General features: G+C 38.9%; 1 protein-coding gene across 4 annotated transcripts in view; it reads right to left on the reverse strand.

The window, feature by feature from the left end:
- The window catches only part of LOC111144071 (calcium dependent secretion activator), a 469442-nt gene that overhangs the window by 110665 nt on the left and 343348 nt on the right, over positions 1–15429 (reverse strand). For 2 of the 4 annotated variants that reach the window (XM_022498167.1, XM_022498166.1), the window contains 3 exons: positions 9072–9173; positions 7115–7178; positions 6576–6699 (listed from right to left, as the gene is read on the reverse strand). In XM_022498167.1, the coding sequence (XP_022353875.1) occupies positions 6576–6699; positions 7115–7178; positions 9072–9173 (290 nt within the window). Of the gene's footprint in view, positions 1–3264; positions 3283–4153; positions 4223–6575; positions 6700–7114; positions 7179–9071; positions 9174–15429 lie in introns of all 4 variants that reach the window. The other 2 variants (XM_022498164.1, XM_022498165.1) reach the window with 2 other exon arrangements.

Consider the following 15429-nt stretch of genomic DNA (forward strand, 5'->3'; position numbering starts at 1 on the left):
ATAAAAATGAGGTTTTTAAAGAAGTTAAAAAAAACTCATTGGACTCCAAATAGTGATTTAAATTTTTGGTGTAACAATTCCTGAGTGCTCAGGCTGGTTCTGAAGTAGTATTTTCTTGGAACTGTACATAAAGGATGTTAACATGTGAATATTGGACATCATCAGCAGTCATACTGAAAACTCATGCCAGTTAATGGATTGCAGGTGGGGCCATTATCTTGTGGCTGAAAGATAAGGTAGGACATGGGGTGGGGGATCCTGAGTATGTGCAGGACCTTGGACCTATGGGAAGTTTCACTGGAGATAGGAAAAGATATAAAGTGTCGACTACAGAATCTGCTGGGCAGTCCTTTGGATGCTTTTGACCTGCTCTAACAAGTTTCTATCAATTGTAGGAAAAAACAAGTCCTCAGTTTTTTGGCAATCTTAGAGAATCTCAACTGCTAAGAAACTTCCCCATGAAAGGATTTTGACAATGACCTGGTTCCAGAAAAAACTGCTCTGGGTTTTGTTTGTTTGTTTGTTTTTTTGTGGTCTTCCTGGATCAAAAGTTGTAGATATTTTGGAACGTAGTCACTGAATGAATGGGTATTGTCCCAGTTGGAAAGGCTGCACAGTGGAAATAAATAGAAAGGGATGTTGTTTGTATTTAGAAAGATCAAGTCCTTCTTGAGAAAGTCACTTATTCTCTCTGAATTTGTAAAAGGGGCAATAATAAAGCCTTATTTACAGGAGTAAGATAAGATTAATTAGATCCTCCATGTAAAGTCCTCAGCATAGTTCCTGGGCCCATAGTTGGGGTGTCTGTCTGTCTATCCATCTATTTAATCATATAAATCCTTTGCATATTTGAAGGAAAAATTGTTTTATTTCAAGTTCCAGTAGAATCCTTATGATGCTCAGAAAATTATGCAAGTATTTAGCCAAGAATTGAGGCAAAACAGCAATAGCAGTATAGACTTTCTCAGAGCTTACTGGGTTCAGAATGTGTGACAGTTTAAATGAAATGTATTTAAAATGATAGAATTCATTTGCAGGAGTCACAGCTTTTCTTTCATAGAGTAGCAGCCTTTTACATCTTTTTTTTTTTTTAAAGACGCTGTAATTAAACAGAACATTTAATTTCTAATAATGCCACCAGACAGAAAGCATAAGTCCACCAAAATGCCATATGCAGAGTCCCATAGCTTCTTGAAGCACAGCCTGACTAAAGAACTCTGCAGCTGTCCACCCCAATCTACACAGGTGACTCCAGTTTTGCCCTGCCCCCTCCATCAGCTGGCTTTGCATACCCATCTGCATGTTTGTGCTTTGTTCCCCCTATGGAAATTGAAGAGGGAGCGGGAGGGTAAGAAAAAATATTTAGAGGTCAGAAAAGAAACAATTATGATGCTGCTGTGCCTAGAAGAGATCCGGGACATACCAAGTTTCAAACCCATCTCTGCTTTGACCTTAACCTTTTAGGTCTAGTTTTACTCTTTCTGCTACCCAGTCCTTTCTGTCCATCACGTTTTAGATAGTGTAATTTTTCTGGAGTGCAAATTACCAAGCTACTCCCTTCCTTAAAAAGCCTTTACCTTTGGAAGTGAGACCTGTGGAGTTTTTCCCTTGAAAAATTCTTATGCATGGTAACATTGGCATAGATTCCAGGCTAAGAACCTCTGGCCCACGAGATACAGTCTGAACACTATTATTAAGGCATATATGAGATCTTGCCTCCTGCATACATTGCCATCATCAGCACCCATTACTGCCAGCACTGCACCTTGTCTTGCAATCATACCGAGTTACAGAGTATTTAAGAGTGTGGCCTCTGTCTGGGCTCAGATTCTGGCTCTACCACTTACTCTTCTAGGAGTGTGTTAATTAACCTGTGCTTCAGATGGCTCATCTCTAAAATAGGAATAATAGTAGTGTCTACCTCATAAGGGGTTTTGAGGATTAAATGAATTAATACATTTAAAGTACTTACAGTCATACCTGGCACATAATACACATTGGATAAGAATTAGCTTTTTTTTTTTTTTAAGAATTAGTTATACAGTTTTATGCATTTGCACATATTCTATCTAGGATGTCTTTCCACTTTCCAATCTCAGCTCCCTTTCACTGATTTGATTTATCTTTCAAGATGCATTTGAGCTCTCCACCCTTGTGAAAACTTCCATGGTTTTCTGATAATGCACTCTTACATATCGCTCTATCAATTGGTGTTACCATGTACTGAATTTGTAATTTACATTTAGACACCCATTTGCATATATGCTCCATAAGGTTAACAGCTACTTCCTTCTTGTTTATTAGTCCCTGGCTTTCACAACTGTACCTGGCATATGGTAGGCTCCCACTAAGCACTTGTCTAATGAATGAAAAAAATAAATGAATGGATAGATGGATGGATGGATGGATGGATGAATGAATACCTTCTCTTTCACGAGAGAAGGGAGAGAAAGGCTCACGTGTTTTGAATATAGGTTTGTGAGTCTTCAAATACTTCTTGCTAGCTTGGTGCTTGGCATGTGCACAAAACTGCTTTCTGAATTGATCTGAAATGCGTTCAACTTTGATTAAATGAAATAAGTTTAATTATCTTTTGAGGATTTTTTTTTGGACTTAAAAACAATAATCAAAAGCATGTATTAAAGTTTTAAGTTAAACCTTTCCTCAAAATATGCTCATAAGTTTGGGGACCAAACAAGAAGAAAATTTCCAAAGCCAGAGAATTCTCTAAGATCTTTCCACTCACGAAACTTCCAGCAACAGCCCGTGCTCAGCCACCCTCTATGTGCAGCCTGTCTCATTACACGATACGCACAAGAACAACATGGACACAACTTCTCTCTGTCTTGGCTAATAAACATTCATCAAAGAACACAAACTTCTCAATAGGGAAGAAAACAGAAAAAAGAAATGAAAAACAAAGAGGAAGAGTAGTTTGGTTCAGTAGCTTTAGTTTTTTTTTTAAGCACATGAGGCCAAATCACTGAATCCTGAAACCAAAGATGAATGAAACTCCATAGCTAACCAGAGTTCTGTTCCTTCAAAGCTTATGCCTTTACAGAAATTCTGCTCTATAGAGGTCAACATCTAAAGGGCAAGAGATATAGTTAGACAGCACAAATTAACTCCTTAAGTATCATTGCAACTCCACATCAGTCTTTGGGAGTCCATACGTTAAGGAGCTCTTAAAAACAAAAACAAAAACAGAAACTCAATATAACTCAACAGTCCTGATAGTTTATAATGCATATACAGTTGGTTCACCTGCATCCTTTTGATTCTCTATTTGAAAGAGAGAGCACAACAAGGAGAGAAGAGAGAGAGAAACAAGAACACATATGCAGGATTAATGATCAAATGGACCAAAATGCCCCCCACTTATGTGTGATACATGATATTGGAAGGAAAAGGTTGCCCTTGGGTTCCCACCGCCCCGAAGTGTGGGGGCCAGCAAAAATAGGCTCCTTCACAGAGGTGGAAAATGCTGCACAAATAGAAAATTAGTAAAATTAAGTTTAATGTGAAATCAAGCTATGAAACATACACGAACTCTCCAAGTGACAATTAAGTCATATGTTCTAGCCAGAGCTTAGAGGACAAGGACAAGTCAAAATCTCCAGAGAGAACAAGAAAAAGCTTCCCAGCTTGAAAGAGAACAGACAGGAGGCATATAAGATCTAATTTTTACAGAGAATGGACCACCTTGTGTGATCTTATACCCAAAATAGTTTGACATCTTAAACATGGAAAAGAAAGCATGATTTTGCCCCAACTGTCCTTTATCTGACACCTAACGCATTGCTCCCAGCCTAGCGGCTACCTTTTGATTGTGTACCAGTGACAAGCACTTTACAAATTGAGGTTACACACAAGCAAAGTAAAAATGCATTCAGGTCACAGACAGAGAATAACTGAAAAACTTACGGACAAATCTGAGTTCATCACAAACAAATGGCTTAATTGTCTAACCTGTTTTAGGCTGATAAAAAGTGACTGGACTTCTCACACTGGGTTTCACAGACAGAATCAACAGACAAGCCAATGCTAAAAAACTTGAAGCAAGGAGAGTGAGTTGATTTGGATCTGGATTTTCTTGAAATAATGAAAACAGAAAGAGTGAAGACAGCATGGCGAGGAGGTGGTAGGTACTCACGAATGGTTAAATCCATCACTTGGGAGGCCAAGCAGAAGACAGGATGCTCATACATTTCTCTCTTTTTCCCTATAAAAGAGGATTTGGGCATGCAAGAGGCTTAGGTCAGAGGTAAAGAGGTTAAAGGTCATAGGTTAGAGGAATACGTTACATTAGCTCAAAGGAAAATAGCCACAGAGTATTTTGGGATAAACACAGGATAAAAGAAAAAGGAGTTTCAAAATTGGAGATCTACTGGATTAACCATTCAGCATGCCGTGAGTCACGAGAGAGATTGTGACCATGATTTTACACGTCTCTTTAGAATTGTTTGCAAGAGTACAATGACCAAAAACATCATGAGTAAAGGGAAACAGAATTTCATTGATTTAAGGCTCCAAGATACTAAGGATTTCAGACTTTAGTATCTAAGGCTCTTGAGGTATTTCTTCATAAACATAGTCTCCAGCAATATCACTACAACTTCTTTCCAAAATTCTCAGGGGACTAAGCTGTTAGTGCTCACAGAGGGGCTCAAATGTAAAAACATAAGATTTCTTTTCTGAGCATAGGATCGGAACCTTGTAAAAGAAAGTTGTTTGGTAGCAATATCTTCAAAGCTGCAATGTCTCGGCCTACGGTGGACTATGTTCATGAAAGAAAACCTGATACATGCAGCCAGAGGATGTTGGGTTGTCTGAATTAACAATCCCAGCATGCTTTGAAATTGGTGTCACAGCCACTTTTGCAGAGGTAACATCAAAAAGTGGCTGAGCCAATCACGGACAAGGAAGGAGAGAAGCGGAAGAGAGCAGGTAGTGTGGAATGAGGTACTTCTCTGAAAAGAGAGTTGGAAAAAAAAAGATTGGTTTCTTCAAAGAATCCCCAGACCTAAAAGTCACAGTGCAAAAGATAATTAACACAACCAAGAAGAATTGAGGCACAAAAGGAAATTACAGATCAGCTGATCTACTTTGGAAATGAATGCATTTTTACTTACAGATCTTAAAGTTTGTTTTTGGATATATTTATCTGAAAGAAGAGAGCAGATCTTACCAAAAGACTAGTAATAGCTAGACCAAGGCCTACGAGGCAACAGCCATGGCAACTGAACGTTTCTTGATCCCATCCCATCTCTGGCCTTGCCTAGAATTATTAGGTACCTGGTTGACTTTACCAAATACAACCAATCATTATGTCCTGGGAAGGTAAGTGCTAGAACAATTATTTGCTAACATAGCCCCTTAATGATCTTCTTGTTCCTCTATTTTTGTCACTCATTACCAAGTCAAGAGTTGATAAACATCCTTTTAGTGCCCAATTCTTAAGTGTTTCTCCCTGGGTGCATAGCAATGAATTCATTACCACTGGTACACAATTTGCATTGTCAGACAGACAAAATTGAGAGAGAGAGGACATGTAATGTACAGAACACTGCGATTTGACATGATCTTAACCTAATTCTCTAAAGAAACAAGGACTTCAGCAGGGTAAGTGATAGGGTTTTGGTGGTTGGTTAGACCTTTTTTTTTTTCCCCCCAGTCAAGTCCTGAAGGCAGACAATGGGCATTTGCTGGTTTTAGTCAGGTGTTTCACATGTGAGAGAACATCAGATTCCAGAATGCGGACACATTGAGTTTTGCACACAGAACTTCCACATTTATACACTTACACCACTGGTCAAGTTGGGTGTGGTTTTCAAATCACCCTATAGCAGCCAACAGGGTAACAATGAAAAGTGATTAATACCTTTGCAAATGAATAGGTCCCAAAGAACCATATCTTCTCAAGTAGAGTTTACTCAAAGTGCCTTTTGGGTGATTACTTGGTCATCAGTGCCTGCTTCCCTAAAACTTGAGAGGGCAGTGGTAACAACCATCCTAGGTCTGGAGCAACAAGAATGAATGAGATCTAAAGCAAACCAGGAGCTATCAGAGATAGCTGGACTCTAACCTGCCATCAAGTTTGAAATGTTACCAAAAGACGATACTTTCAAGGGGCAAGAAAGAGTTAAGCAAAATCTTGATGTTGTTTCAGTTCCATGCTTGTTCTACCTCCAGTGCTATCAACAGTGGACAACAAAGGGCTTTGTTTTCCTCTATTTAAGGAAGGTAACAATCCTACAGAACTCTTTCATAGGAAAACATTAGTCACAGAGCAAACTTAGTGCCAACACAGACTCTCAGAAGGACCTTAGTTACCTGATCACATCTTACACTCAGTATTCTTCCCTTACAAAGATGGTTCCCTGTGCCCCTGTTCTTCATTCATTTATTTGGCCACAGCCAAGGAAGCTTTCACATTTCAAGTGCTTTCAAGTTTCAATTTAACATACTCAGATGGACCACTATTTTCTGGTGCCCATTAGAAAAGACAGACTCTTCTTCCCCAGGGAGGCATACCAAAATTTAAATAAAAAACTGGGGGCAGAAGGGAGCCTTACCTTCAATTTTGGCATATTCTGATAGCCGGGAATAGTTGACTAAAGCAGCCTGCTCTAGACATTTCCGGATGACTGTTTTTACCTCTTCTTGTGGTACCGGGGTCACGATATCTTTCATCAAAACCTTTTGGTGGAAAAAAGAAAGATTATTGAGATGGTTCAACCAAATGTGTTACTCATTTATATTTCTTAAAGAGCTTGAGTTTAAAATGAGTTGTGAATGCCTCCTTGTGACTTAATATTGATTGAGAGCCATCGTTAAAGAGAAAACACAGAACCATAACGCACAGATAGGATGGCAAAGCCCATCTACGAATCGGGGAAGGGCCAGGAACATATCTTCAATATATGCTAACTATTTGGGAGTCTGGAGATAAAATATCTAGAATTTTGGCAGGTTTCTCACGTTTATTCTGGTATTTGATGAATGGTAAATGAAGCCTTGAAAAATGACAAACTAGGTCATTCAACTACAATATTTCATTACGATTATGTTCATATCTGTATCTATGTAATCTGTCTTTTACTTTCATTCTTACCCTTTCCAAGAGTGATAGAGTAGCTTTTAAAGCACCTTCAGGTCGACCAAATGGAAAGCAATACCTAAAAAAGAGAAAATTCTTCAGGTTGCCCAAATATATTACATTTTAGCATGAAATATGCTGTGATTTGATTCCTATAGCAACTCTTTCTGAGGAACAGAAAATGCTTTTTATTTTGTCACGTTGTGTTATGTTAATCTGAATTCACACCATATATGTGTGTATATAATGTATATATGTGTATGTGTGAATAATGACTAAAGAGAGACTCTGCAAATGTCTGCAGCAGAAAGAATATTTAGAGTGATGACATAAGGCTCTGTTTAGATTTCTATTGTGAAGGAAAACCATTTGTTAGCTCTCATGTGACCTTCTATGTGATCACAGAGACCAGCACTAAAAAAGTATTAATTGAAACAGGTTAAAATCCAAACACACTTATTCAAGTCTCCAAAGGATTACTATAGGAAATGAAGCAGTGTATTTTGAACAAATTCATGCTCTTGGTAAGTATTCTTCTTTAATTGTGATTTTTAATTGTTATTTGATCTTTTGTTATTGGCAATACCTCTTGTGTACAGTGTGTAATCAATAAAAATTTGTCCAGGGGGATTTTGGTGGTGCAGATGGAACTATGTCCTGGATTCCTAAGAGTTCCATTGACTATTTCAGGCTGTTACAGACTCTTCCAGACACTGTTCCTTATGATACAAAGGGACCAGCAGAGACTACTTAAATTCCGACTATGACCTATGCAGGTGTCCTGTAGATGGCCTGGCACAAGTCCTTAACTCTCTCAGCCTTGGGTTCATTTATATTTAATGGGGATTATAATAATGACCTTACCAAGTTGTTCTGGGAATAAAAAACTGAGTTAATGCCTAATTACCCTCTAATCCTGTATCTTGTGGTACAGGAAGTGTTTAATAAAAAGCAACTATTAACTATGCTATTATAAATGTTTTTACTATCTTTGAATTACAATTTCAGGATCTCTAGAACCACCAATGCAGCATTACAAATGTCTGGTTGGCTGCAAGGGAGAAGTGGGCTATACGGTGCAAGGCTGAAGCCTTGGACCTGCTTGCTGTCTTGTGTGTGTGGGGAAGAGTCAATCTGCCAAGGCTGATCTAAGTTTCTCTCTTTCCCTGCATAGACAGCTAGTCCTGTTTCTGAGGTAAGGGAGAAAGTGGAGACTCTCGTATAGGTCCCACTGCCTTCCTTCCCTGTTTATGTGATCTGATTCTCAGGATTTTTCACTGATCTAGGAACCTTGAAGAAACTTCACCTTCACCTTTGTTAATAGATTTTAAAAGAACAGACTGATGACCAGAGTCAGCTTGCGCAAGAAGGGCTCTGTCCTTTCAGTGGAAATAAAACACACAAGAATGCAAAGTCTTGGGGTGCCTGGGTGGCTCAGTGGGTTAAAGCCTCTGCCTTCGGCTCAGGTCATGATCCCAGTGTCTTGGGATCGAGCCCCACATCGGGCTCTCTGCTCGGCGGGGAGCCTGCTTCCTCCTCTCTCTCTGCCTGCCTCTCTGCTGCTTGTGATCTCGGTCTGTCGAATAAATGAATAAAATCTTAAAAAAAAAAAAAAGAATGCAAAGTCTTCTGGCTATCATGGAATGCTGTCCTACTGGTTTTCGCTTCCATTTAGTTTTTTTTTTTTATATTTTATTTATTTATTTGACATAGAGAGAGAAGCAAGAGCGAGCACAGGCAGACAGAGTGGCAGGTAGAGGCAGAGGGAGAAGCAGGCTCCCTGCCAAGCAAGGAGCCCGATGTGGGACTCGATCCCAGGACGCTGGGATCATGACCTGAGCCGAAGGCAGCCGCCCAACCAAATCTCCAATATGTCTCCTGATAGGTTAACAGTCAGAAAATCAAGCCCTTTATTTGCCCCTCCCCACCCCAGTGTCACCCTCCTAATAAACCCCTCAACCCAGATCCTCACCTAAAATGTGTAATCTGATTTTCCAGCAGAACTCGGAGTCTCTCTTTGATTTCTTCGAAACGTTCCTTTTCTTCAACAGTCACGGTTCCAATTCCATCAGGCCTGAAAGAAGACATGTCATGAAGTGACGGGAACCTCATATGCTGACACCATGCAATCAAATCTTTAGCAGGAGGAAACTGTCCATTTTAAAAGAATGACTATAATGATCAATGTGACCTTAGGAGAAGTCCTGCTTTTCAGCTCTGGCTACTAAGGGGCATGGGATATTTGGGGGATTATTGTCTGGAGACATTTGTAGAACTGTCGCTCACTTATTATGAAATGGTAAAATGTACAAACTGGTGGCTCTAAGGCCCAATTTCTAGACCTTTTGTTTGGCTCACAGCTTCTTAAGATTTTGAACTCTTTGCCAGCATTTTCAAAGTTAGGAAAGTCTTATAACGCAATTCTTTTGAAAATTCAGAACAACTGGTGTTAATCGGTGAGTGCCAAGTAAAAGCTACTTCCTTAGCTGGGGCAGGTACTCACCTGTCCATATCTCTAATTTGTATCTCTCTTGTAGGCTCCTAGGTTTGGGAACCCTGAATCATGGACACACAAATTTCTTTTTTTTTTTTTTTTAGATTTTATTTATTTGACAGAGAGAGATCACAAGTAGAGAGAGAGAGAGAGAGAGAGAGAGAGGAGGAAGCAGGCTCCCCGCCTAGCAGAGAGCCCAATGTGGGACTCGATCCCAGGACCCTGAGATCATGACCTGAGCTGAAGGCAGAGGCTTTTAACCCACTGAGCCACCCAGGCAGCCCCAATGGACACAAATTTCTATGAAAACCAGGTGCTTTGTAAATGTCTGTCTTTCTCAGTGTTAAATGTTCTTAAGTGACTCAATTTCCAGCTTACAATTATACATGTTCAGATTAACTTAAGCACTCGTGTTTTAACTGAAGAAACAAACTACAAAACATTGTGAAAAGTAAAAGACACTGATGAAAGAAATTAAAGAAAACAGAAATCAGTGGAAAGATAATCCTGTATTCATGGATTGGAAGAATTAATATTGTTAAAAGGTCTGTACTGCCTCAAGCCATCTACAGATTCAGTGCAATTCCTATCAAAATTCCAAAGGCGATTTTTACAAAAATGGAAAAAACAATTCTAAAATGGAATTATATGGAACCACAAAAGACCCAAATAGCCAAAGTAATCCTGATAAAAAACAAAGGTGGAGACATTACAATTCCTGATTTCAAACTCTGTGACAAAGCTATAGTAATCAAAACCCTATGGTACTGGCATGAAAACACACACACAGACCAAAGAACAGAACTGAGAGCCCAGGAATAAACCCTTGCATATATGGCCAACTAATATTTTTGACAGGGGACCCAAAGACACACAATGGGGAAAAATAGTCTCTTCAATAAATGGTGTTGGGGAAAACTGGATATTCATATGCAAAAGAATGAAATTGGACTCCTATCTTACATCACTCCCAAAAAATGAGCTCGAAATGGATTAAAGACTTAACCAAAAGACCAGAAACTGTAAAAATCCAAGAAGAAAACAGGGAAAAAGAGCTCTCTGACATTGGCCTTGGCAACGATTTTTTTTGATATAACACTAAAAGTACAAGCGACAAAAACAAAAACAGACAAATGGAACTACATCAAACTGAAAAGCTTCTGCACAGCAAAATGAAAAGACAATCTATGGAATGGGAGAATATGGAGAATATATTTGCAAACCCTCTATCTTATAATAGATAACAGAAATATAGAAGTCACAAAACTCACTAGCAAAAACCCACATAATTCAATTAAAAAAATAGGTAGAGGACTTGATAGACATTTTTCCAAAGAAGACCTACAAATGGCCAAAAGATACATAAAAACAACACTAAGCATCAGGGGAATGCAAATCAAAACCACAATGAGATATCACCTCACACCTGTCAGAATGGCTAGTATCAAAAAGACAAAAAATGTTAGTGATGATATAGAGAAAAGGGAATCCTTGTGCACTGTTGGTGGGAGTGCAAACCAGTACAGCTGCTGTGAAAAACAGTATGGAGGTTCCCCGAATAGTTAAAAATAGAACTGTCATATGATCTAGTAATTCCACATCTGGGTATATATCTGAAGGAAAGGAAATCACTGTTTTGAAGATATATCTGCACCCCTATGTTCACTGCAGCATTATTTACAACAGCCAAAAGATGGAAACCACCTAAGCGTCCACTGATGGATGAATGGATAAAGGAAGTGAATGGATATATTATGTAAATTAAGTAAATATATTATGGAATAGATTTATTTTTAGATGATGGGATATTATTCAGGCACAAAAGAAAGGAAACGCCTGCTTGTGACAACATGGGTAGAACTTGAGTGCATTATGCTAAGTGAAATAAGTCAGAGAAAAAGAAATACTCTGTTCTCACATGCTGAATTTGAAAAAATCATACTCATAAGAACAGAGAGCAGAACGGTAGTTGCCAGAGCCTGAGAGGTAGGGGAAATAGGGAGCTGTTGACTAAAGGGTACAAACTCCCAGCTATATGATGAGTAGTGTACAGCACAGTGACTACAAGGAACAGTACCTTATTTATATACTGGGAAGTGGTTAAGAGAGCAGATCTTACATGTTATCACCCCCACCAAACAAAACAAAACAAAACAGTAATTCTGTGAGGGGATGTAGGTGTTAATTAACCTTGTCATAATAGTAATTTCACAATATATATGTGTATCAAATTATCACATGCTATATCTCAAACTGATACATGGTATATGTTAATACCGCAATAGAGCTGGGAAAAAAGAACAAACCACATATGATGCTTTTGATGTTAGTGAACTATTGCTCATTTTAATAAAAAGAACGACCTTAGCAAAAATAAGTGAATTGCAGTTTAATTGCAGTATTCTCATATTTCTAAATCACTATTAGATTCACACACATTTTTTCCTATTTGCTTTGGACCATTCAAGTTGAAAATACAAAGGGAAGCTGCATATTTATAGCCCAAATTTATCTGTGCCAAATTAGACGTAGGATAATCTGACCCATTCAAAGACTTCGGCTTCCCAGATCCCGTAGTGACTTGTTTTGACTACTGGCTGAGCCAGTTTGCAGATTGGTGTGTCACCATGAAACTTCTATTGGAACATTCTTCAGTTTGCAAATGCAAGTCATCTTGAGACCAAACAAATGGTCTTATTTATAGGCCTTCTCAAGGATCCAGCATAAGTTGGGAAAATCCTGTATACTAGACCAGTCTGACTGCACAAAAGACTTGGCAAATGATAGCAATGCACCTCCTGTTAGGGGTTAATCGGTCAGCTTCCCTTCTTTTTAAATATTAAAAATGCCCTCGTTGGGGGAGGAAAAAAAAACAACAAGAAAACTTCCCCTCCCCCACATTATAAAAATCACCACTAAACGGTAAAATTCTATAAAATCCATTTCCTCACAATCCCCTGAACTTAAAGGAAGAAACAAGACCAAATGGTAAATATCAGGTAGGTTGTTGGAATCTGTGAATATGCCCTTATTTTCATAATTTCTTGAAAAATCTTAAATGTTTATATACAAAGTTTATTTAACAACACTTTTTTACAATGAAATATCCATGAATCTGTATTTAAGTCTCAGGATGAATTCACTGGCCTGCACAAAATACATGTGACAGTTTTTTGTGGTAACTTCTCATGTTTCTATTATAATCTACAACTTTCTTTAGGTATGGTTTTTTAGATTTAGATTTTGCTTACACAAAATATAGCTCTCTAATGCACTGAACACATTTATACAATTGGTATGTGCATGCACACACTTGATTTGGGAAAATGGAAACCGTTTTAACCATTTGGTTTCTTAGCAGGGCATTAGCCCAGAGAAAAATGCTATTAAATATAATTTACAAATCAGGGGCACCTGGGTGGTGCAGTCGGCGGTTGAGCAACTGGCCCTTGATTTTGGCTGAGGTCATGGTCTCAGGGTCCTGGGATCGAGCCTTGTGTGGGGTTCCACACTCAGTGGGGGAGCCTGCTTGAGATTATCTCTCTCTCTCCCTCTTCTCCTCCCCCTCCCCCTGCTAGCATGCACGCGCACGCTCTTGCTCTCTCAGAAATAATAAAGTAAGTAAGTAAATAAATAAATAAAATCAATCTTTAAAAAGTATAATTTACAAAGAGGAGTTTACAGATGACAGGAAAAAACACGGAAACCATTTCACATGGGCAGCCCAGAGATGTGTGTGGCAAGACAGAAGCCTCCCTGATGAAAATCACCCATTCTTCACTCAATAGGCCTTCTAAGGCAATTATTAGGCAATTAGAAAGTAACTTTTGGATTTGTTTTTGAGATGATAAAAACTAAGCATTTAGTGTGTGCCTGGCCTTCTCAGTTAATCCTCACTGCAAAGGGTATTATTATGAACATGAAATTTGATTATATTTTTTTCCCTTTTGTTCTGATGATTCACATTTGTGGTTATTTAAGGTAGCAGCCACTTCCACTTCCCTGACAACCTCTCCTTCAACTCCTTTCTGAACACTATTAATCTCACTACTCAAAAAAGGTACATGACTAAAAATTGTATTCTTTTCTTAAATTTGCTTCTTAATTGCCTATGTCACTGTGAATGGTTTTCTCTTAAAATAAATGAAACAAACTAACTTTATGTCTGGAAGGTAAGTAGTACAGAATTCACCAACAAAAACAGGTGATTAAAAAAGTTATGATTTGACATTGAATGCAAATTTGTTTGCAGTTGCCAGAATCGTGCTAGAATGGTACAGGGGATAGAGGATGTTATTTTACAAACTGAGGAAAAGACATGCAGTAATAATAAAATTTGCCAAAGATCATAGGTTGGAATTATATCAGAAAGTAAAAATATCCTTTTGGGGGTGCCTGGGCGGCTCAGTGGGTTAAGTAGCTGCCATCTGCTCAGGTCATGATCCTAGAGTCCCGGAACTGAGTCCCGCATCTGCCTCTCTGCTCAGCAGGGAGCCTGCTTCTCCCTCTGACCCTCCCGCCTCTTGTGCTGTTTCTCTCTTTCTCTCTCAAATAAATAAATAAAATCTTAAAAAAAAATACATCCTTTTTTGGGGTTGAGTTTCACATAATTATTTTTGGAAGAAAATTCTGTCAATTTATTTTCTGTTGATCCCTATAACGTGTCACTGTTAATTACACAGGCTTAGATTTCTATGGAGCTACTAACTAAAAATCCTGCCTCAGTATTTTGGGGAACCCTATTCTCACAGAAGTAATAAAATACTTTTCCTAGAGAGGTAACCCTCAAACCTAAGCATGCCTCAGAATTACCTGGAGGATGGGGCTAAGAATTTGCTTTTCTTCTTTTTTTTCTTAAATCTTTATTTATTTGATAGAAAGAGAAAGAGCATAAGAGTCTGGGAAGAGGGGCAGAGGGAGAGTAGAGAAAGAATCTCAAGCAGACTCCCTGCCAATCCCAGAGCTGACCATGAGGTCACAACTCAAGCTGAAAACAAGAGTCAGCGCCCAACCAACGGAGCCATCCAGGCACCCCAAGAATTTGCATTTCTAACAAGCTCTCTGATGCTGTTGGTGCAGGAGCCACACTTTGAGAACTGTGCTTTAGAGCAAGGAAATATTTGATAAGTCGCTCTTTTAATGGCTGAAAGGGTACGTTTGATTCAGGGTTACCAATTTCCCTTGGATTGGAGTGAGTTTGGAAGCAGAGATCTTCTCCAAGTGTAATGGTCCATTTACAAAGCCATAATCCCCTCCAGTGTGGTGTATGTACTGTTTCAAGGTATCATCCCAAGCAGTGCTAATTGTGAAATAAATAGAGGAACTGTATTGGTATCTCTCAGAAGCCCTGTTTTTTTTTGTTTGTTTGTTTGTTTTTGTTTTTTTCTGGAAACATTTGGAGGTGATTCTATAATTGTCATAAAACTGGCTCTGCATCTTGCTCCCTTCCCCATACTTCTGACACTTAAGGAGTCACAAAGAATGAGAGAAGAGGGATAAAGTTGGATTTTAAATTCCTAACTAGTAAATCCCAGGCTGAGATAGGTCTTTACTTAGAACACATATTTAGAAGCCCCAAATCCCCCATCCTCCTGTGTCCTGAATGGTGCATTTTCTGCCCTCTTATTTTTTGGCTTCTTAGCATCCACTGTTGCCTCTTAACACCTGAATGTCCTTTGGAGGAATGACCTTGGCCGCACTGTGATTATTCTCGGTGGGGATGTGGGGTGGGGGGCGGGTAAACTGGGATCCTATTTTCCTGTTGTTTATTCTAAGGGCCTTCCTATAAACCAGTGTCTGCCTTTCATGGTCACTGCACATATAAGCAGGGCTATGA

This window comes from Enhydra lutris, unplaced genomic scaffold (assembly GCF_002288905.1).
Source record: "Enhydra lutris kenyoni isolate GAN:26980312 unplaced genomic scaffold, ASM228890v2 scaffoldscaffold10, whole genome shotgun sequence".
Taxonomy (NCBI): Eukaryota; Metazoa; Chordata; class Mammalia; order Carnivora; family Mustelidae; genus Enhydra; species Enhydra lutris.